At 41.1% G+C, this 24,327-nt stretch overlaps 3 protein-coding genes across 3 annotated transcripts; all 3 read left to right on the top strand.

Annotated features, from left to right (window-relative positions):
• The first annotated feature begins 2,222 nt into the window (after window positions 1–2,222).
• LOC148684106 (vomeronasal type-2 receptor 26-like) lies at window positions 2,223–5,058 on the top strand. The gene is made up of 3 exons (XM_088654844.1): window positions 2,223–2,254; window positions 3,153–3,444; window positions 4,105–5,058. The coding sequence occupies exons 1-3, from the start codon at window positions 2,223–2,225 to the stop codon at window positions 5,056–5,058; spliced, it is 1,278 nt and encodes a 425-aa protein (XP_088510970.1).
• An 841-nt stretch (window positions 5,059–5,899) lies between these two features.
• Window positions 5,900–10,118, top strand: LOC118095747 (vomeronasal type-2 receptor 26-like). The gene is made up of 4 exons (XM_035136979.3): window positions 5,900–5,937; window positions 6,733–6,943; window positions 7,644–7,770; window positions 9,217–10,118. The coding sequence occupies exons 1-4, from the start codon at window positions 5,900–5,902 to the stop codon at window positions 10,116–10,118; spliced, it is 1,278 nt and encodes a 425-aa protein (XP_034992870.2).
• Window positions 10,119–15,177: 5,059 nt separating this feature from the next.
• On the top strand, window positions 15,178–23,232 carry LOC118095746 (vomeronasal type-2 receptor 26-like). Its single transcript, XM_088655864.1, has 5 exons — window positions 15,178–15,453; window positions 16,554–17,417; window positions 19,020–19,250; window positions 20,230–20,356; window positions 22,331–23,232. The coding sequence occupies exons 1-5, from the start codon at window positions 15,292–15,294 to the stop codon at window positions 23,230–23,232; spliced, it is 2,286 nt and encodes a 761-aa protein (XP_088511990.1). The 5' UTR covers window positions 15,178–15,291.
• Window positions 23,233–24,327: the final 1,095 nt, after the last annotated feature.

Below are 24,327 nucleotides of genomic sequence, written 5' to 3'. Positions count from 1 at the left end.
ACAATTACGGAATACAGATATAAGTTCTGCAGCATGTTATGGTTTAAGAGAAAATTATATGAAAATGTTATATAGATGGTACCAAACACCTACCGTAGTAGAATGGCAAAAATGTATAAATCAAAACCAAATAAGTGTTGGAAATGTAAAGAGAAAGAAGAAGGCACCTTTTTCACATGTGGTGGTCTTGTAACAAGGTGAAAAGCTTACTGGGAAATTATATATAATATAATGAATTGAAAAAGATATTTAAGATAACATTCATAAAAAATATAAGCTTTTCTCTTGAAGTGGTTTATTGTGTATTTCCAAACAAACTGTAAACAAATCAAGACATTGGCAGGATTGTTGTAAAAAACCTGCAGGTTTAAATATATACATATGAGAGATATATCAAAATAGACGAATAAAAGAATAAGTTAAGACAATTTGGAGTATGCAGGAAAGGATAAAAATAAATGCAAGGAACCACAGAAATAAGCTAAAATCTCCCACAAAACTTCAAATGTTTTACTTCCTGATAGTGAAATTGTTCCATGATACTCAGTGAGCATAGTAAATAGTCAGTCATGGGTGATGGGATGTAGTCCAGCGACATATGGAGGGTCACAGGTTAACCACCCCTGTATCAGGGCCTCCTTTTCCTGTTGATTTCCCCCCCCCTCCCCAGCCTGGTAGCCACTCCTTGTCTCACTAAGGGACAGCGCAGGCTTGTGCTGCAATCAGCAGGTGGGGAGGATCCAACATGTTTTCTGTTCAGAGTGCTACTCAGAGATTCAGCCCTGAGGGTATCATTATCACCTCCTGCAATTATCCATCTGGCCAAACCTCCAGGGCTCTCCAGATGAGCATTATTGGAAGCTGGGAGTAGCAACAAGAGGCTGACAGGGCTCTGCAGCTTTCTTACCGGCAGTCCATGTAACTAGTTAAGGTTTCAAATCAGAGTGCTGGCCATCCCTGCATGCATCTGAAAGTCTTTGGATGCTGAAAGTAAGACTGCAGGGTTTCCTTTTTGGAAGTAAATGTGCAAAGTCTGTTTATCTTGTTCCAGCCAGGATGCTGCTTTAAATAAGCCACAGGAGAGACAGCACAGGAGAGAGAGAGAACACAAAGAGGAGCTTTGCTCCCAGGATGCTGTGGTTCATTGTGCTCCTGCTTCTGTTGCCTAAAAGAGAATGCAAAACATGTCCTGCAAATGATCCCTTCCCTCTTCCACATGAGTGGTACCAGCCAGGTGGCCTCCTCATAGGTGAAATTGCTTCCCATATCATTTACATATCCGAGGAACTTTTCTTCCAGGAGCACCCTTCTCAGAAGCTATTTGATGTTTCAGAGTATGAATTTTGTTATTTTCGTTCCATGTCTGCTTGAAGAGATAACTAATATGTCATTCTCCCTGATGATTGGTGCTTCTAATTTAGAAGTTGGATTATTATTATTATTATTATTATTATTATTATTATTATTATTATGGATGATAGATTTAGGATGATATCCAGTGTTGGACATACTCTTAGAATACCCACTGAAAGAAATATACTTAAGTAAAATCAATAAATTTCAATGGCTACAACTTTGGGTTGTATCAGAGTAGATTAATGAACCTAAGTTAACCATGCCAATTAAAAATATACAAAGGACCTGCTGGATCAGAACAATGACATCTTCTCACATTGACCAACCCAATGTCTAAGGGAAGCCCAGAAGTAAGAGCTCCCCACTCCTGTGGTTTCCAGCTGCTGGTATTCAATAATAATAATAATAATAATAATAATAATAATAATAATAATAATAATAATATGCTGCCCATCTGGCTGGGTTGTCCCTGCCACTCTGGAGAGCTTGCAACAGATTATCAAAAACACAATAGGCCATGATGGGTAGGAAAACTAAGGCCCGGGGGCAGGATCCGGCCCAATCGCCTTCTAAATCTGGCCTGCAGATGATCCAGGAATCAGCATGTTTTACATGAGTAGAATGTGTCCTTTTATTTAAAATGCATCTCTGGGTTATTTGTGGGGCATACAAATTCGTTCATCCCCCCCCCCCCCCAAAAAATATAGGCCAGCCCCACCACAAGGTCTGAGGGACAGTGGACCACCCGCTGCTGATAAAGTTTGTTGACCTCTGATGTAAAAATTGGATTGGGATTTGGCTTTTGCTGTCCAACTCTACATGGGACTCTGAGTCCCCTAAGTCCATGATTGGTCAGAGAAGAAAGGATGGAGGCCGGATCCAGTGGAAAGCAAGGCAGGTATTTATTTTTTTCTGTTGCAATAGAGTTCCCTCCCCTCCTTCCAAGGAGGGAGAGACCCTTAACAAAAGTGTGCAGGAGCCTTTAAAGACTTTTGACATTGCCCAAGCCTGTTAGCCAAAAACCACCTCAAAAACATCATCCATACATCATAGGAGGCGGTCTACAACGGAAATCCTGTCTGACAGGATATCTGATACCGGTAGTGGTCGCTGATTGCATTACCAGTGCAGTGACACCATTTTTTGTGTGATGGTTAATACTTTAGCTCCTGAATCCAGGTCACAGACTCGCCCTATTCATACACAGACATGACCTTAAGACAATATTTGAAGGATTTGTAAGTGAAAAAACAATGGGAAAGCTTTTCCTATTTGCCTCCCTTACTGCAGAGGAATATTTGAGGTCATTGGGAGTCAAAATGGCTTCAGGATTGCTCTCCTGTACTATTTCAGACACATGGTTTATATATTTATATATGTGAGCATTTGTGGATATTTATTCCATATTTGAGACCTTAGAATTCTTATAACAAACATCAAACATTAAAAAAAACTTCCCTATACAAAAGCAAATTCAAACACTATCACCGAGAAAGCTTTTAGCTGAGGTGGGTCTCTAGGTTGTCTCACCACCACCACCATATTTTTCTAATTTGTACTCTGCCCATCTGACTGGGTTGCCCCAGCCACTCTGTGCAGCTTCCAACAAAATATAAAAACACACTAAGACATACATCAAACATTAAAAATGTCTCTATGCAGGGCTGCCTTCAGACGTCCTCCCCAGAACAATACACTTTATATCCTCTTTGGAGAAGAATTGTGGTTTGGCAAAGATCCTTCCCTCTGATACCGAAGAACTGTCCTCTGAAATAGTATTTTAAATTTATTGGCAGCTTGGTGATCAAGTTTTACCAGCATGTCCTGGTCTTGGCATACACCATCAATGAGATCAACAAGAACCCCAATGTCTTGACCAATGTCACACTTGGATTCCACATCCATGACAGCTACTCCAATCCAAGGATGACCTATCGTGCCACTCTGGACCTGCTCTTCAAGTCACGCAGATTTGTCGCCAACTACAAATGTGACACCCAGAAAAACCTCATAGCTGTCATCGGGGGATATAATCCAGACACCTCTTCTCTGATGGCAGAAATTCTAGGTCTCTATAAGATTCCACAGGTAGGATATATAGATGACGGTGTGGGGACATTTCCAAGCTACATGTTCTCTTGAAATTCTGAGAGAAAACTGTTCTTGTTCTTGTGTTGTGGTTTAATTTTTATTATTATTTTAATTTTGACATAAGTAATACACAGAAAAACAAACAAAAAACAAAAAATAATAATAATAGTAGAGCCAACAATATTAATAGAAAATGAACTTAATTACATCTGTCTGGAACTCCTGCAGATGCAGCTGACCTGCAAAAGTCTAGGTTCATCTATTACTTCTGGAGTAGGTTTAATTTCTGCATTTTGGGTTATGTCAAATACTGGCTTTCTCAATGTAGAGCCATGGAAACAAATGGTCATTATGACAATGATAGGTCTGTTGATTTTAATGGCTCTATATTAAGTAAACTTATTTGGCTGCAACCCTTAATTTTAATTATCATTCTGGAATATTGCTAAGTTTCTGAAAGGGAATATGAGTAAGTAGCAAAATACTAAATTTCTACCACATGTGAATAACTTCGGAAAAATTCATCCAAAAGAGTTATTAACTTTAAATTGTTCTAAAGTTTTAAAGTCTTTTATCATATTTTATTTAATGGACTCTAATTTAATTTAATGGTGGACTCGAAACTTACCTCTATGAAACATGTGTATTACCTTGTAGCTCAGTTATGGTTCATTTGCCCTAGAGGACAGACAGATGACACAGTTTCCATCATTTTACAGCATGGTCCCAAATGAATCTCATCAGTACAGTGGGATTGTCCACTTGCTTCTACATTTTGGATGGACATGGGTAGGCCTATTTGCTGCAAATGATGATAGTGGAGAACAATTCTTACAGACCCTGGAAGCGTTGTTTTCCCAGCATGAAATCTGTTCAGCATTCACACTAAGGCTTCCAGCACATAACAACTGGAACGACTTGGATGAAGTTGTCGCTACATTCTCAAGTATCCATGCATCTTTCTTAGGTTATGGAACCAATACATGCATCATCAATGGACAGTATTTGACAATGGCATGGCTGAGAGCTTTTATTGCTGTACAAGATCCTGGAAATACAGAGACATCAACATTTAGAAAAGTGTGGATAATGACAACACAGACTGATTTCATAACAACGAGCTTTCAGAGAGCCTTCGGTTTTCAGCTCTTCCAAGGTGCCATTTCTTTCACCATTCACACAAAAGAGCTTCCAGAGTTTGGGGAATTTCTTCAGAGCATAAAACCTGGCTGGAACAAAGGAGATGGTTTCCTCAAGGATTTCTGGGAGCAAGCATTTGACTGTTCATTTCCAAATCCGAAGGTGACAGTGCAGGCTGATGGGACATGTAGTGGAGATGAGAGACTAGATAGTCTTCCTAGACCTCTGTTTGAAATGGACATGACTGGCCACTGCTATAATATCTATAATGCCATCTATGCTGTTGCTCATGCTTTACATGCCATTTACTCAACAAGATCTGAGCACAGAGCAATGGTGGGTAGGAGAAGATTTGACCTTCAAGATATCCAGCCTTGGCAGGTAATATCTCCACATCTAAACTTTTGTATAGCTTTGTACAGATACAATGTTGTAAAAGTTGAGACTACAATCCTTTATGAATGGGGATGAAACTGTGGAATCTTATTTCATCCTGTATTTTGGGGTGGGGGTGGGGGGTGGGGTGGAGATGATTTGTCTCTCACTGCATAGATTCTTCCTTTTATATGGTGACATCAACACCTTACATTTAAAGAATATGGCTTCTTTTGCTACACTCCCCCCTCCACAACACACTAATGCCTGTCAGTGAGAGGCATGGCACTAGTGGAAGAGGATTTTTAAACTTCCTTCACTGACCCCACAAATGCAAAGTCTCTGAATGATTAATTCCTCTAGAGTGAGAGGCATATGGGTATGAGGAAACACTGAAAGCCTAAGTAATTATTCAGTGCACAGAATTATATGGCTTCCATTGTATACTTTTTGATGCTACTTTTGTTCATAGAAACATTCCTACCTACTCTACTCTTCTGAATATACCTAAACAAAATCTTCCCTCAAAATTTTTCCTAAATCAGGGGTGGCCAACAGCTAGATAATGATTTACCGGTAGAGCACTGGACATCTGTGGTCGATCACTGGTTCCCCCCCCCCCCCGAAACTCAACAACTTTGGCTTCCCTAAAAAAAGCTCAACAACTTTTGAGCTGAACCCCCCAAAGATGGGGGTAGATCACTGCCAGACTTTAATTCAGAAAGTAGATTGCAGCCTCTTGGGAGCTGGCCACCCTGTCCTAAATAATTTACCATTAATAATTGTCAGGGGACCTTCCTACAGGGAACCTCCCTCCTCTTGCTGACCAGCACTTCACCCAGTGAGAGCAGCAGCAGTGGGTCAGGTGAAGGGAATCAGAAAGTTAGCGGAACGGAGGTGTCAGGGCTCAGTGATGTTGGAGAGCCCTTGCACTGCCATGACCAAGAGGTGGAGGGGAACAGCCAGCCCCTTAAGGTGTGCCACCAAACGTAAAGTCGGGAGGAGGCGTTTCAGGGTGCCCAAACTCTTATGCTGGTCACGCAACAGGAAACGTCCACTCCCGGATTCTGCGAGTGACTGAGAGGTCATGTTTTCTGCTATCTCTGCACTGTAAATACTATGCACAATAAAACTCTTAAAGGCAGAGATGACTTGGGCGTCTTTACTCAAGAGTAGCCTCAGCAGCACCATTACAATACTGCTGACCCCACTATGTCTCACTAACTCTGCCACAACCTTTCCAACACTCTTCTACTCCAAATGCAACTTCACCAGCATTCAAAATCCCCATTTAAAACTCCAATCTGTTACTCACTTCCAAAATCCAAAGCACACTCTCATTCATTCATTCATTCATTCATTCATTCATTCATTTATATATAAACCCTGTTTATATGACAATTTGATGGCCTGCAGAAATAAGTTACATCTGTTATACTCTCTAATGTTTTAAAGCTGAGTGTGTTGACTTGGAGGAAACTGAATTTCTAGATCCTTTTCAATCAAGATTTGAAGTGCTTTGGAGTGCTTCTGGTCCTACTTGGATGGATGCTTCCAGAGGGTGATACTTGGGGAGTTCTGTTCAGCCCCATGGAGCCTTCAATGTGGGGTTCTTCAGGGATCAGTTTCATCCACTATGTTGTTTAACATATCATGAAACCACTGGGTGAGAACATCCAGAGTTCTGTACATTGTCGGCAATATGCTAATGACCCACATATCTACTCCTGCATTTTCCCCTTTCAATTAGCTCCATCTATTTCTTCAAAGTACGTCATTCAACAATTCAGCTGGAGAAACTGTTTCCTTTAATGGGAACACAAGAGTGAGAGGTGGATTTGACATAATGAATATGATCACATTCTCAAACACATCCTTCCAGAGAGTTAAAGTTGGAAAAGTGGAGGATTCCAATGCTCTTGGAGAAAATGGATTCTTTCTTAATGAAGATATAATTGTGTGGCACACGGGCTTTAACCAGGTGGGGGTATCTGTGTGTTCTTGAGAGCTGCTCTCTTATCTAGATCTTTGGACTTCTATTGGTGGGTCAGGTCCACCATTGAGTCACTGTTTATTCCAAGGTGGGTCACAACAGCAGTACTACCACCATACAAAAACATGGTAAATATTAAGAATATCAAGAAATGGGTACCAAGATCCATGTTTGGTTAAAGGTGCATCTCTGATCTGAAAAAAAATCTTCTCTACATGGATCATTCAGGTGAATGACTAATCTGAGGTTGTAGTGGCTTATCCAGATCTATAATATTAGTTTAAATGCTAAATATTTCCACTCCTACTTTGAAAGCAAAGTTTTTTGTACCCTTTTAAGAATACTTAAATATAGTAGTGCTCTGGAAGAATCCATGTAAGATTTCCCCAAAGAACATATTTTGGTACTTTCTGCTTGTATAGAATATGGTAATTGCTTGAGATATCAGTTTCTTGAGCAGCTGAATAATAAGTACAGTTTCTGTAGGGCTCTACATATTTATCTCTATCTATTACAGTGACTGAGAAAAACAGATTCATTTTTAAAAGCAAAAAAATTAATAGGGAAACATTTCAGCATCCATCTTTCTCAGCTACTCTGGTGTGAATCAAAGGACAGATAAATGAGAGAGTGAGTGAGAGCTTGCACATATCTTTTCTGCCCCAATCCCCTTCCTGTTTATGGATAGGTGCAGCCTGTTTCTTTGTGTAATGAGCACTGCCACCCCGGCCATCAGAAGAAAAAGAAGGAAGGTGGGAAATTTTGTTGCTATGAATGTGTTCCATGCCCCAAAGGGAAGATTTCAGAACAGAATGGTAGGTGATGTTGAAACCATTTTCCTAACCCACAACCTTAATGCAGATTTCATATCCAATGATCATTGGGACTTGGCCCAGTATACTTGAAGGAGCATCTCCACCCTATCACTCAGCCCTATCACTACTTCTCGGTAGTGGCGCCCTCCCTGTGGAACACTCTCCTTTCAGATGTCAATGAGATAAAGAACTATACAACTTTTAGAAGACATCTAAAGGCAGCCCTGTATTGGGAAGTTTTAATTGGGAATGTTTTAATATATGCTGTAAGCCACTCAGAATGGCTGGGAAAACTCAGCTAGATGGGCGGGGTATAAATACAGTGGTACCTCGACATACGAACAACTTGACATACAAATTTATTCGGCTACAAATTTATTCGACTTACGATCGGGCCCTCACCGCTGCCGCCGCTGCTCTGCAGGCCTTCTGCCGGCCTCGCTGCTCCACGCTCGCCGCCGCTACATCTGCTGGCCTCATGCCGGATCGGGCCCTTGCAGCCGCCGGAAGCCTCCCGCCGGCCTTTAAAGTGCCTTTTTTAAGGCCCCAGAACGAATGAATCCATTCCCAATGCATTCCTATGGGAAACATTGTTTCGACTTACAAATGGTTCTACTTATGAATGTGCATTGGGAACGGATTGAATTCGTAAGTAGAGGTTCCACTGTAAAATTATCCTTATCCTTATTATAAGTGATAATTTGTCCCAGTGTGCATGTAACCACTTGTCCAAACAATAATACTGTCATGCAATTCTACTAATGGCAAAACTCCCAACCTATAAAATACCACAGAGTGGTGACCAGAGAATGGGCATTTTCTGCCATTGCCCCAGAGCTGTAAAATGCCCTTTCATCTCCTGCATATGAAGCACCAGTTGCTTGCAACATCTTGTAAATCTGTACCAACAGAAGTTATCATTACATTCTCCTTTAATTCACATTTAAATTTCTCCTCGACATAGACGAAGCCTTCAGATGTTGTCATCAGGAAGTCATGAAAGGTTATTATTGTGCATGATCTAATTTAAAAAACAACAATAATCTATACAGAACCCAATAATCATGACAATAAGTTTGATTGAGAGACTATTAAAATTCATTTTCATGTGAATAGTTGCAGAAACGTATGTTTTCAAGCAGTGGTGGAGCTTCATGCTCCGACACCGGGGGCGGAGGCGGGGCTGGTGCCCGTTCTGGGGATGGGGTGCACCTCCCAGAGGGGAGGGGCTCATGTTCCAGGGCCAGGGTGCGCCTCCTGGGAGCACGGCACAGGTTTTGGGGGCGGGGCGGGCGCCCGCAATGGCGCCCCTTGGAGTCCACTGCTGGGAGCAGCCCGCACCTACCACCCCTATCTTCCTACGCCCCTGTTTTCAAGAAAAGGTAACACTTTCCCTTGAATTACACATGAATTGAAACTGAAATGGAACTTCTTTCTAATTTTCAGATATGGATGACTGCTTCAAATGCCCAGAAGATCAATATCCAAACAATTACAGAGATGGCTGCATCCTCAAATCTAGAAAGTTCCTTTCTTATGAGGAACCTTTAGGGATCAGTTTAACCTCAGTTGCCCTAGCCTTTTCCCTAATCACAGCTTTGGTACTAGGAACTTTTATTAAGCACAAAGATACCCCCATTGTCAAAGCCAACAACCGAGGCCTCACCTACATTCTCCTGGTCTCCCTCCTGCTCTGCTTCCTCTCGTCTTTGCTATTCCTTGGACAACCTGGGAAGGTGACCTGCCTTCTCTGTCAACCTACATTTGGCATTAATTTCTCCATGGCAATTTCTTGTGTTTTGGCCAAAACCATCACTGTAGTTCTTGCTTTTGTAGCCACAAAGCCTGGATCTAGATTGATGAAGTACTTGGGCAAACAACTGCCCCAATTGGTTGTCCTCTCATGCTTGTTTATTCAAGCAAGTATTTGCCTGGTGTGGTTGGAAACCTCTCCCCCATTCCCTGAGTTAGACATGCACTCGGTACCTGGAGAAATAATTGTGCAATGTAATGAAGGGTCAGTTGCCATGTTTTATTGTGTCCTGGGCTATATGGGCTTCTTGGCCATTGTCAGCTTCATTGTGGCATTCCTAGCCCGCAAGCTACCAGATAGTTTTAATGAAGCCAAGTTCATTACATTCAGCATGTTGGTCTTTTGCAGTGTGTGGTTGTCTTTTGTTCCAACCTACCTGAGCACAAGAGGGAAATACATGGTCGCTGTGGAGATCTTCTCCATTTTGGCCTCCAGTGCTGGGTTACTGGGCTGCATCTTTGCCCCTAAATGCTACATCATTGTACTCAGGCCTGAGCTGAACAACAGAGAACAACTAATACGGAGAAAGAATTAAAGAATCTACCGTATTTGTTTTCAATTTATTTAATATACAGTTGAAACTCGGAAAATTAGAATATCATCGAAAAGTGCATTTATTTCAGTAACGCAACTTAAAAGGTGAAACCAATATATGAGATAGATGCATGACATGCAAAGGTATGTCAAGCCTTTATTTGTTGTAATTGTAATTATTTGTCGTTATGTGGGTCAATTATAAATGGAATGTAATTAATGAAATGTAATAGCGATGTTTATTTTTGTATTATTGTAACTATTTGTTTTATTACTGCGGAATTTCCAAAAGAAAGCATTTGGAAAAATTAAAATAATAAAAAATAATCATAACTTGCATTACTGAAATAAATGCACTTTTCGACAATATTCTAATTTCCTGAGTTTCACCTGTACATAAGCCGATCAGGGAAGCAGCGCATTGCTTTATGCTACGGAGCTGCATTATTTCTCCCTTTATTACTGTGGAGTAGAGTGTTTGTGAGCTTTTGGGCAGTCTACTGCCCCCCCCATGCTTTTAAAGAACTGTTTGTGTGTTATGCATGCCTCAAAGGGCGAGGGGCTGTACACTTCCTTCTAATTTTTGCTCCCAGCTACATGGACTTTGCTTCTGCTCACTTGATAGTGGGGGATAACGGGGATACCTTCTCTACTACGTTATGCACCACTTGCTTGTGACAATAGGAATGCTGGGGAAGCAGAAAATCTAAGCTTGCTCATCTAGAGCAGTTCTTTTCCTCCCTGACTGCCTCCCTGCCTCCATCCAGCTGTGGTTTAATTCTGCTCATGCAACCACCTCCTTGGCCAAGCCATAGATCTTGCAAACAACAGAAGAACAGGCAGGATAAGTCTCCAGCAGTTGTCCTGTGGATCAGCAGGCTTGCTGAACACCACTTCTGGCCATCTTCTTCATCTCTGCACTACTACTCCTTCATCCTAATTGGCTGCCTGGACTGTGGTGACAACAGTGTGTCTCCAGGCTTGTTGAGGAAGAGGAGAATAGCCAGTAGTGGCAGCAGCTGGTCTCAGGATATAGCTTCCCCACTCCAACCAGGTCTTCCCTTAAACCTGTGGCTCATTTGTTTGACCATAATGACAAAGGCTCAGGGAAGATAGCTCAGGAGGCATTAGAGGAGATGTGCATTGAGGAGAGACCCAGTCCCACCTCTCACCTTATGAAGCTTCATACATGCAGCATTAGAATGCACCCTCCTCTTCCATGGGTCATCAAAGGAGCTGGAGGTATATCTGCAAAGAGCTACTGTGGTCAAAGAGAAGCTACCTTTCTTTCTCTCTCCAGTCAATATTTGGAGAAGGTGGCTCAGAAAGCAAAGGCAGCTCCTATCTGACACTACTTGACCCTTAGTTTCTATCATAAAGCATAGCTGCCAAGTTTTCGCTTTTCTCGCGAGGAAGCCTATTCAGCATAAGGGAAAATCCCTGTAAAAAAGGGATAACTTGGCAGCTATGTCATAAAGTGTTGAACCAATGAAGAAGCGCACAGGGAGACTGTGATGAACTCCACTACACATACATGCATACAGTGGTACCTCTACTTACGAATTTAATGCGTTCTGAACACACATTCGTAAGTAAAAAAAAATGTGTTTCTCATATTATAAGACACGTCTTATATTTATTTTTTCCTCAAAAAAACACACTATGGCTTATTTTCAAGGGATGTCTTATTTTTTTCCTCCTCCTCCTGCTGTGGCCGGCATTGCTGCTGCGCCTATCACTATGTCTTATTTTCGGGGTATGGCTTATATTCCTTGAATGCTTAAAAATCCTGCTATGGCTTATGTTATGGGTATGTCTTAAAATATGAGAAACAGGGTAGAATCCCATAGGGATGCATTGGGAGAAAAAAATTGTAAGTCGAAGCAATCCTATCTAAAAATTCGCAAGTAGAAAAAATCCTATCTAAACCACATCCAAGATGGCAGATGGAGCTCCATTCGTAAGTAGAAACATTCGTAAGTAGAGTTATTCGTAAGTAGAGGTACCACTGTATATCTATAGATATGTAGATAATGAAAAAAAATATCTTTTGCTGTTTGTCTTGCCCCCATGGGGAACATTTTTTTTTTACTCTTCTCTGAGGTCAAGTCACGCAACAATTCATGTGTGGAAATAGGTATGCTTGGGGAAAATATGACTTCCCTTGCTAGCTCAACACTTATGTAGGCCTCACCTTCCTGTCAAAATTAATTCTTGTTTCCACAATGAGATCAGGGTTTCCTGAAATTATTGGACTCCCATCTCCCATCAGCCTCAGCCAACATAGCTAATGGTCAGTGAAGGATGATGAGAGTTGTAGCCCAGCAACAACTGGTGGTGCACAGGTTCCCCTGTCCCATCTCAGGACATCACTTTCCTTTGGATTCTTGGAAACGAATCATTGATTTGACCCACTAAGAGGCAGAGCAGGCATGTGATACAATTCAGGGGGTGGGGGAGAGAGAGAGAGAGAAATCAAGATGCTTGTTGCAAAGAATGCTACAGAGACCTTCAGTCTTGCAGACATTATTATCACACCCTGCAATTATTGTTCAATTATTCACCTGGCCAAATCACCAGGGCTTTGCAGAAGGCACGTAAATCAGCAACAAGTTGTCATAAATAATTACTTACACTATTGGAAGCTGGGAGTAGGGAAAAGAGGCTGGCATTGCTCTGTCACTTTAATCAACGACAGCCTGTGTCGTTAAGACTTCAGATCAGAGTGTTGGCCATCCCAGCTAGTATTCAAGGCATGCCTTTGTAACTCTCTGGATGTTGAAAGTAAGACCGCAGAGTTTCCTTTTAGGAAGTGAATATGCAGACTCTGATTACCTTTCTAAAACCCAGGAAGCTGCTTTAGAAATGACACAGGAGAGCCTGCAGTTAAGGAGAAGCTTTGCTGCTAGGATGTTGTGGCTAATGGCGTTCCTGCTCCTATTACCCCAAAGCGCATGCAAAACAGGAACAGTGAAGTGCCCTGCAATTGATCCCTTCCCTATTCCACATGAGTGGTACCAGGCAGGTGGCCTCCTCATCGGTGGAATGACTTCCCAGACCATTTACACTTCTGATGAACTATTATTCCTGGAACACCCATCTCAGAAGCTGTTTGAGATTTCAGAGTATGGATTTTGTTCCTTCTGCTTCATCTGAGCTTAGACGGATAACTAATATGAGGTTCAGGTGAAAAACCCCCTGCCCCCCTCCAATGAAATAATAAATCAAGGATTTTCTGGGGCTCCACATATTAGTCCCTCCTTGTTATCATGACATCATTGAAATGCACGGTGAAATATGTTGGAAGGTGGTGTACACACCTATTGATGCACCCTTTCAGTGTTTAGGGCTGGTCTTCTCAACCAATTAAGGGGTTTGAATTAGTGCGAGGACATGGCGTTGGTGCGCTTTCAATAGCTTTTTCAGTCTTGTGCATGTTACTAAGATTACAATCGTTTCAGATTGTTGTTCTTCCATAACAGTAATTGTTATTTCTTTGCATAGTTGTATTTCTTTTTAAATAAGAGGAGTATGAGATTTGGGGTGATATTCAGTTTTGATTGTGCTTGGAGCTGACTCATTGACAGAAACGGGCTTAAGTGCATTAAAGCAATTTACTTCAGTGGGTATGACATGGAGTTGGTCAGAGTACACCTACTGAGATCAATGAGCCTGAGATAATTGTGTTCATTGTGAATTTAAGAATAGCTTACTGGATCAGCTTTTTGTTCTCACAGTAGCCAAGAAAATGCCTATGCAGGACCTGAGCGCAAAAACACTCTCCCCTCCCGTGGTTTCCAGCAGCTGGTCATAGAATCAGAGAATCATAGAGTTGGAAGAGACCACTAGGGCCATCCAGTCCAACCCCCTGCCAAGCAGGAAACACCATCAAAGCACTCCTGATATATGGCCGTCAAGCCTCCGCTTAAAGACCTCCAAAGAAGGAGACTCCACCACACCCCTTGGTAGCAAATTCCACTGCCGAACAGCTCTTACTGTCAGGAAGTTCTTCCTAATGTTTAGGTGGAATCTTCTTTCTTGTAGTTTGAATCCATTGCTCCGTGTCCGCGGACACAGTACTCCAGGTGAGGTCTGACCAGAGCAGAATACAGTGGTACTATTACCACCCTTTTTAAAGCCGAAACAAAATTTAAAAATTCTATATGTTGTGGCTAGATGCACCGAACTGTATATTGCTGTCTGTCTATGGTGCAGCAGTACACATTGTGATTCAGTGCCCAAAACTGAAAATTTGGGAGAAACGGTTTAAAAACCAGAAAGTGCACTCTCCATGTTTTCTGTATCTGTTGATTTCCCAACTAAGCAAAACTAATAAAGTGTACCATAAGCTTCCACAAACCTCCAAAGTGCACTTCTGATTTCTGTAGTGGCTAAAAGATGCTGCACAGCCTCTGAAAAAATATGTTTCAGTAGGTAGGTAGGTAAGTAGGTAGGTATTCAACAGAGGTATTTTAACATGGCCCTTCAATCGTGTTCCCAGGGTGGCTTAGAAGAAGAAATAAAACAACTAATATGTAACCAAAAATAACAGTATTAATAAAGAATAATCACAATAAACAGTAATAATAAACTAAAAGACTACAAGATCACAGAAGAAGAATTTAAAAATGAGTGAATTCCCTCTAAAGGGCTTGGGTAAATTTTTAAAAAAGGACTTTGTCTCCCACTGAAAATATAACACCATATGAATCTTTCTGAGGATTGAGAAATGTCTTTAAGTTGAAGCAGCTTTTCTCTGCTTTCCCCTCTCCTTTGCAAGGGCTCATGGGACAGCTTTTTCCCATGAGCCCATCACACAGGCAAGATATTGGGCAAAACCTTGCCCAGTATTTTGCTGTAATCTATGGGCAACAGCGACGCTGGGCAAAGGCGTCCTGTGCTTACTGGGCACAGAACAAGGCTTTTACAGAACTTAGAAACCATGGCATTAAATGTTGTATAAATTGTTGTGATAAACAAATGATAAGAAATTCATTCCTTTGAAGAGCTGTCCTCCTAAATAGTCATTTCACTTTATTGGCAGTTGGGTGATCAAGTTCTACCAGCATGCCCTAGCCTTGGCATACACCATCAACGAGATCAACAAGAACCCCAACATCCTGACCAATGTCACACTTGGATTCCACATCCTTGACAGCTACTCCAATCCAAGGATGACCTATCGTGCCACTCTGGACCTGCTCTTCAAATCGCACACATTTGTCGCCAACTACAAATGTGACACCCAGAAAAACCTCATGGCTGTCATTGGGGGGCTTGGCTTCGACACCTCTTTTCTCATGACAGAAAGTCTAGGTCTCTACAAGATTCCTCAGGTAGGATATGCAGAAGGGAGTGTGGAGACATCCACCGGCTACACTCTTCTCTTGTAATTATGAAAGTAAGTTGTTGTTCTTTGGTGTGTGTGCCCGCGTGTAGGCAATTAGGAGGGATATGAGATTCGGAATATCCGAAGAGGAGAGCTACATCAATTGCATTGGGGATGCCCAAATTCAGGGGGGGGGGAGAGAATGTGTGGGTCAGCAGTGGTTAGAATAAAATTCTGCATGGGCGAGGGGAAATTAAAAGACGAACATGGAGTACAAAGTTGTGCATTAGTAATACAGTGACTTTTCAACTTACTAGTTGCTTGCTAGATACAGAGTCTAAGTTTACTTGGTGTTGAAATGATGTTAATAATGACTACACCAATTCATATCAAATTAAGTCAATTTTTCAATAAATAAATTACTGGTTTTTAATCTGTTGTTGCTTAATTAAACTGCATTTGTCTACAGACATTAATAATTCAGCCTTGTAGCATGTGACTTTGTCGCACTCCGCATTGTAGCATATAATTATGCAATTTGTTAACAAATGGATTACCATTGTCAAATCTTTCATTGAAAGAATTGCATAATCAAAGAGCAGAAACAATAAGTCTGTTCATAATTCATAACTTATTGGCTGGAGCAACCCAGCCAGATTGCTGAGGTATAATTAATAAAAATAATTCTTCTACTACTTCTTCTGTTGTTTATTTTCCCAGGAATAGGTTTCCGTTTCTAAATACTGATTTATAACAAATAACAGTCCTGCTCAGAGTAGAACCAATGAAATTAATGTTCATGGATGCTTTAGTTGAGATTCCTGCATTGCAGGAGGTTGAACTAGATGATCCTTCGGGTACCTTCCAACTCTATATGATTCTATGAATAAACACAGTTGAATGCAAAGTTCCTGAAGGAAAATCCCAAAAATCCCAAAAAGATATATAATATACTGCATGCCAATAAATTGAGAAAAACCACCCAGAAGAGTTATTGACTCTAAATCTTTCCAAAGCTACAAAATCTTTCACCATATATTTGTTTTATAGTCATGCACATGGATGGCACCTAAGTTCTCTCTATTAAATGCGAATATTACTTTATAGCTCACCTATGGCTCATTTCCTCTAGAGGACAAACAGACGACACAGTTTCAATCATTTTACCGCATGGTCCCAAATGAAGCCCATCAGTACAGTGGAATTGTCCACTTGCTTCAACATTTCGGATGGACATGGGTAGGCCTATTTGCTGCAGATGATGATAGTGGAGAACAATTCTTACAGACCCTGGAAGCGTTGTTTTCCCAGCATGGAATCTGTTCAGCTTTCACACTAAGGCTTCCAGCGCAAGCCCACTGGGATGACCTTGTTGGAATTATGGATTTATTCTCAAATATTCATATATTTTTCAAAGATTATGGAACCAATGTCTGCATCATCAATGGAGAGTCCTTGACATTAGCATGGCTGAGAGCATGTATAACTATGCAAAACCCAGGAAATGTAGAGATGCTATCATTTACCAAAGTATGGATTATGACAACTCAGCTTGATTTCTTAGCAACAGGCATTCAAAGAAACTGGGGGTTCCAGCTCTTCCAAGGCGCCATTTCTTTCACCATTCACACAAAAGAGCTTCCAGAATTCGAGGAATTTCTTCAGAGCATAAAACCTCGATGGAACAAAGGAGATGGTTTCCTCAAGGATTTCTGGGCGCAAGCATTTGACTGTTCATTTCCAGATATAAACATGACAGTGCAAGACAATGAGACGTGTAGTGGAGATGAGAAACTAGATAGTCTTCCCAGGCAATTGTTTGAGATGGACATGACTGGCCACAGCTACAGTATCTATAATGCTGTCTATGCTGTTGCTCATGCTTTGCATGCCATTTACTCAACAAGATCTGAGCACAGAGCAACGGTGGGCAGCAGAAGATTTGATCTTCAAGATATCCAGCCCTGGCAGGTAATGGTTCTGCAATTAAGCATGCTTTTTACATAGTACTGTAAAAATGCTACAAGATGAATCTATAATCAATCATAGCAATACCTCAAGGACCGCCTGTCCCCATATAAAACAACCTGGACTCACCCTCTGAGGCCCTTCTTCATGTGCCTCCTCTACGTGAAGTTTGGAGGGTGGCAACACAAGAACAGGGCTTTTCTGCAGAGGCTCCTCATTTGTGGAATTCTCTCCCGAGAGAAATTTGTCTAGTACCTTCATTATATATCTTAAGGTGCTGAGTGAAAACATTCCTCTTAAACCAGGTCTTTGGCTGATTAATATTCTACAGCCTTTTAAACGTGCTGTTGTCTGTGAGTGTAAGGGGGACTCTCTACAGGGAGCCAGCCCCCATCATCCTAACATCCACCTCATCAAGTACAGAGAGCACCAGTGGTTCTGAAGCATCCAGAGGGGGAGGGAGAGACTCGGAGGGGGAGAGAAATCAGAGTGAGGAACAATGGGAAAGCTCGGAGGTGGAGGGATGCAGGCAGACACTTGGGGATACTGCAGAGCCAGGGAACCGACTGCTGAGGGAGGAAACTGAAAGGGCGTCGCTCCTTCCGGCGCCAGAAATGAGGAGAGCACCACAACGCAGGTCAAGGGGGCGGCTCTTTGGGGTGCCCAGACTACTTTGCTGGCGAAGGAACAGACGTACGCCATTGCCGGATTCTGATTTGGGATGAGAGGTCATGTTTTAAGCTGTCTCTACACTGTAAATAGATAGCACAACAAACTTCTTTGAAGACAAACTGGACTCAGGCGGAGTTACTCTAGAGTAGCCACGACGACCCTCTGACAGTGAGGGTACTGTTTTGTTGTTTTTGTTTTAACTATTTATATGCATTTTTATCTTGCATTTTTATCAGGTGATCTGCCCTAATATATTTTGATGAAAGGTGGTATGTAACTCTAATAAACAACAACAACAACAATTTATTTATAACTGGCATGAAATTGTGAGGTTGTTCATTGTCAAATTGTATTTGTCCTATAATTAGATTCTATCACTGCATAGATACATTTTCTCGGGCCACACCCACACATTTAAAGAACATTTAAAGAGCTGCTCCTTTACCTGAAGCAGAGATATCAGCAGGATAGAGGGCTCACCATAAATTTCCAAATATTTCCTGTGTGCTCAGAGCACTCAAGGCTGGCACTCAAATGGATAGTTAGCCTGGAAGTGGGGAATTGGATTTCTATAGACCAAATTGATCCCTGTTCACTGAATTTTAATGAGGGCTGATGTAGGAGAAAAGAGCTCCCTCCACTCAGGTTTCTGTAATACAGGACAGGTGAACTTCTTCCTCCACAATGAAATAATTTTATTTGTACTGATCAAGTTGACCCAATCACAGATTGTGGGAAAGACAAGCAGAAACTATATTCTTGAGATGATAAGAAGAGTGAATGGATATAACTGCTCTTTGCCTGAATTGGCTGCTGAAATTTCCAACGCCATATTTTCCACTACCCATGAGCACACTTTTAAGTTCAAAACAATGTATCCATCCCTTTCTTGTTTGTTTCAAAACCCTTTATTTCTTTTGCTTTTTCAATTAGCTCCATTTGATTCTTAAAAGCATTTCATTCAACAACTCGGCTGCAGAAATGATGTCCTTTAACGGAAACGAGGAAATGGGTGGTGGATTTGAAATAATGAACATGGTCATATTCCCAAACACATCCTTCCATAGAGTGAAAGTTGGAAGAATGGAGGATCTCAAAGCTCTTCAAGGAAATGGATTCACCCTTAATGAAGACATAATTGTGTGGCACAGAGGTTTCAACCAGGTGGAGATTTTAGAGTATCATTGGGAGTTACTCTCAGCACTAGATCATTAGTCTTCTACTGATGGGTCAGCTCATTAGTCATTCTCTAAACAAAGGTGGGTCACAACAGCAGCACTATGATGCTACAAAAGTATGGTAGGTATTAAGAATTGGGTGCCAGATTACATGCGTGGGGGAGAGGCGAGTCCTGGATCTGAAAAAGTTGAAAACTACTGCTCTAGATCAGGGGTGGCGAACTTCCAAGACACTACGATCTACTCACAGAGTTAAAAACTGGCAGTGATCTACCCCCTTTTGGGGGGTTCAGGTCAAAGTTGTTGAGGGTTTTTTTTAGGAAGGAAAGCCCTGTTTAGGGGAGTTCATGTAAAAGTTGTTGAACTTCTTTAGGGAAGAGGAAAGCGACATTGAGCTCTTTTTTAGGAAGGAAAGCCCTGTTTTGGGTGGTTCAGGTCATTTTAGGGGTGCAGGGCAAAGATGTTGAGCTTTTTTTTTAGGGAAACCAAAGTTTTTTAGCTTCTTTGGGGAGAGCCCACTGATCTACCGGTGATCTACCACAGACGTACAGTGATCTACCTGTTGGACATGCCTGCTCTAGATGAATCATTCAAGTGAGTTTGTATAAAATCAAGTTCAAGTGGTGAATATTTTTCTTCCTTTTTTGAAAGCCATCTTTTCAGTATATATTATAAATATTAAGCATGTATTTATTAAATATGGCAGAGCTCTGGATAAATCCACATAATATTTCCTCAGTGAGCACAATTTGACATTCTCTGTTTCTAGGCATATGGTAATTGCTTGTTGATCCGTAGCTCCATAGTTGAACAATGTAGGTCTATGTATTGTTTAATAGGGAAGCATAGCAGATCTGCCTTACTCAGCTATGCTGGTGTAAACCAACAATGGATGTATGGATGTATATGTGGCTTTACAGACAGAATGTGTACTTATAATCATCCAACCCGCTTTTCCTGGATAGGTGCGGCCTGTCTCTGTGTGCAATGAACATTGCCACCCTGGTCAACAGAAGAAAAAGAAGGAAGGGGGGGAATTTTGCTGTTATGATTGTGTTCCATGCCCAGAGGGGAAGATGTCAAAACAGAATGGTAGGTGATGTAGAAATCTATTTCCCCCCCCCCACACACACACCCAGGATTAATTCAGATTTTGTGCCCTATGACCAGTGATAAATTGCCCACACCATGTATGTAACCACTTGGCCAAGCGGTCATACTGTTATGTAATGTAATTCATGACAGCACACCAAGCCTATAGAATATCACATGGCTGGGACAGGAAAATGGGTATTTTCTATCACTGACCAAGCACGGTGGAATGCCCTTGTGTCATATATATCCCTGCCCAAACTCACCACTTAGGAATAAGACAGTACTTTATTTGAAATCTCTTTTGCTTGGTAAATGTTCTCTATGCCTGCTTTGGTTCCCATTTGCCTTATAGGGTTCCCCAGTCTGGTTCAGGCACCATATAAACTGGGTGCTCCAGATGTTCTGGGACTACAATTCCCATCATCCCTGACCACTGGCCCTGTTAGCTAGGGATGATGGTAGTTGTAGTCCCAAAACATCTGGAAGGCTGAGTTTGGGGGTGCCTGATATAGACACTAATCTTTCTCCTTTATTGAAATATTTTTTATTGATTTTTACAAAATAAATTTCTTCCGAATCTTAGGACTTCCCTCCTCCCCTCCATGGCTCCTTTAAATGTCTAAATCAACTGCATATTATAGATATTCCACATCATGGTCCTCCAAGATATCCAAAGTCTTTTTAACGTTACAAGTTACTGAAAGCCTGCCAAAGAACTCAAATGATTACAGTGTTGTTTTAAATGCAATTATATTTGTCCCGTTCCCTATTGAAGCTTTGATCCTCCTGATTTCTGATTTTCCAATGCCGGGCAAGCAGCAATCTTGCAGCTGTAGTTGCATACATGAAAAGTCTTCTCAAATCTTTCGGTATACAGGTGAAACTCGGAAAATTAGAATATCGTCGAAAAGTGCATTTATTTCAGTAATGCAACTTAAAAGGTGAAACCAGTATATGAGATAGATGCATGACATGCAAAGCAAGATATGTCAAGCCTTTATTTGTTGTAATTGTAATTATTTGTCATTATGTGGGTCAATTATAAATGGAATGTAATTAATGAAATGTAATAGCGATGTTTATTTTTGTATTATTGTAACTATTTGTTTTATTACTGTGGAATTTCCAAAAGAAAGCATTTGTAAAAATTAAAAGAAAAATTAAAAATTAAAAAGTTGCATTACTGAAATAAATGCAGTTTCCGATGATATTCTAATTTTCCGAGTTTCACCTGTATCTGCACCTATAATTCCTAGGAGAAAGGCATCTGGTCTTTTAACAAATGATTTTAAAACATTTTAAAAAGATCATTATATATCATTTGCCAGAATACTTTTATCTTTTTACAATTCCACCACATATGATAAAAGGTGACCTCTTTTTCCTTACATTTCCAACATACATTTGAGTTTGTACTATACATTTTTGCTTACTTACTGGGTGTTAAGTACCAACGGTACATCATCTACATGTAATTTTCTTTCAGTGTATAAGATGCTGTAAATTTTAAGTCATCTTTTCATAGTTTTTCCCATGCTGCCAACAAGACACTAATATTTCTAGCTGACTTTCTAACAGCCTGGATAGCTTGGCAAATTATGAGATGTGGTTTGATTCAACAAATATCTGTTAATAACTATATGCTTGAAATATTTGTTTCAGTAACAATGTTTGCATATTTTATATGTCTTAACATGTGCCCATGCCTTTGGTCCTATTCCTAATCCTATCCTGCCTAACAACTCCTCAACTCTCACACGAGCTACACTTTAACTCTCCCTTGAGAACTCATTTCTCTATAACTGTCACACACATCTGTCACACTTCACCCTTAGCCAATCAGTTGGATAAAGAGACTATTAAATTCATTTTTATATGACCACCTACAGAAACATATGTGTTTCAGGCAAAGTAATGCTTCCCCAAATTACATGGATTGACACTGAAATTTAACCTTTTTCTATTTTTCAGATATGGTTGACTGCTTCAAATGCCCAGAAGATCAATATCCAAACAATTACAGAGATGGCTGTATCCTCAAATCTAGAAATTTCCTTTCTTATGAGGAACCTTTAGGGATCAGTTTAGCCTCAGTTGCCCTAGTCTTTTCCCTAATCACAGCTTTGGTACTAGGAACTTTTATTAAGCACAAAGATACTCCCATTGTCAAAGCCAACAACCGAGGCCTCACCTACATTCTCCTGGTCTCCCTCCTGCTCTGCTTCCTCTCTTCTTTGCTGTTCATCGGACAACCTGGGAAAGTGACCTGCCTTCTCCGTCAACCTACTTTTGGCATCATCTTCTCAGTGGCTGTTTCTTGTGTGTTGGCTAAAACCATCACGGTGGTTCTTGTTTTCTTAGCCACAAAGCCAGGCTCCAGGTTGATGAAGTGGGTGGGCAAAGGATTGGGTCAAGCCATTGTCCTTTCATGTTCCCTTATTCAAGCAAGTATTTGTATTGGGTGGCTGGGAACCTCTCCTCCGTTCCCTGATTTAGACATACACTCGGTAGCTGGAGAAATCATTGTGCAATGTAATGAAGGGTCAGCTGCCATGTTTTATTGCGTCCTGGGCTATATGGGCTTCTTGGCCATCGTCAGCTTCATTGTGGCCTTTCTAGCCCGCAAGTTACCAGATAGTTTTAATGAGGCCAAATTCATTACCTTCAGCATACTTGCATTTTGCAGTGTTTGGTTGTCCTTTGTTCCAACCTACCTGAGCTCAAGAGGTAAACAGATGGTTGCTGTGGAGATCTTCTCCATCTTGGCCTCCAGTGCTGGGTTACTGGGTTGCATATTTTCCCCTAAATACTACATCGTTGTGTTCAGGCCAGAGTTGAACAGCAGAGACCAACTAATTAGGACAAAGAATTAAATAATCTGCCTCCAATTAATTTAGCTAGTAGGGGTAAAGTTGTTATACAACAACACTTATTATAGATCATTTTTATATACATGTCTCCCCATCAAGTTTCTTTTGCTGCTCCATTTACCCATCAATCCATATTAACTACTGCCATATTTAGTTAACTATTAACACAGCAGAGTCCTATGACTGAAATTTAAATGTACAAATGAATGGTGTAATGTAGTGTTTTATGTTACAGGAACCATGTTTGCAATATATTATATGATATATAATATACTGCAATGCGCTCTATGTGGGGCTACCTTTGAAGGTGACCCAGGAAGTACAACTAATCCAGAATGCAGCAGCTAGGCTGGTTACTGGGAGTGGCTGACGAGACCACATAAGACCGGTCTTGAAAGTTCTACATTGGCTCCCAGTACGTTTCTGAGCACAATTCAAAGTGTTGGTGCTGACTTTTAAAGCCCTAAATGGCCTTGGTCCAGTATACCTGAAGGAGTGTCTCCACCCCCATCGTTCTGCCCGGACACTGAGGTCCAGCACCGGGGGCCTTCTGGTGGTTCCCTCGTTGCAAGAAGCCAAGCTGCAGGGAACCAGGCAGAGGGCCTTCTCGGTAGTGGCACTTGCCCTGTGGAACGCTCTCCCATCATATGTCAAAGAGAAAAACAGCTACCAGATTTTTAGAAGACATCTGAAGGCAGCCCTGTTTAGGGAGGCTTATAATGTTTAATAGATTATTTTATTTTTCTGTTGGAAGCCGCCCAGAGTGGCTGGGGAAACCCAGCCAGATGGGTGGGGTATAAATTATTATTATTATTATTATTATTATTATTATTATTATTATATGCTATCAAATTAAGGGATAGGATGCCCTTTACACCTGAAGGAACATCTTACAGTGGCTAATTAGGCACCTATGGGAGAGCTTGCAAACACCACTCCTGCCCTATCCAACAACTACGGTAGTACTTTTCCAACAACTAGTACATTACCAACAACTGCAGCCAATCAGAAGCTCTACTTTGGTTTCCAAACGTTTTGGAAGTAGAACGGACTTATGGAACGGATTCCATTCGATTTCCCAGGTACGACTGTATGCAT

Source organism: Zootoca vivipara, chromosome 12 (genome assembly GCF_965207765.1).
Source record: "Zootoca vivipara chromosome 12, rZooViv2.hap1.1, whole genome shotgun sequence".
Classification (NCBI taxonomy): domain Eukaryota; kingdom Metazoa; phylum Chordata; class Lepidosauria; order Squamata; family Lacertidae; genus Zootoca; species Zootoca vivipara.
This window is presented reverse-complemented; position numbering and strand designations above follow the sequence as displayed.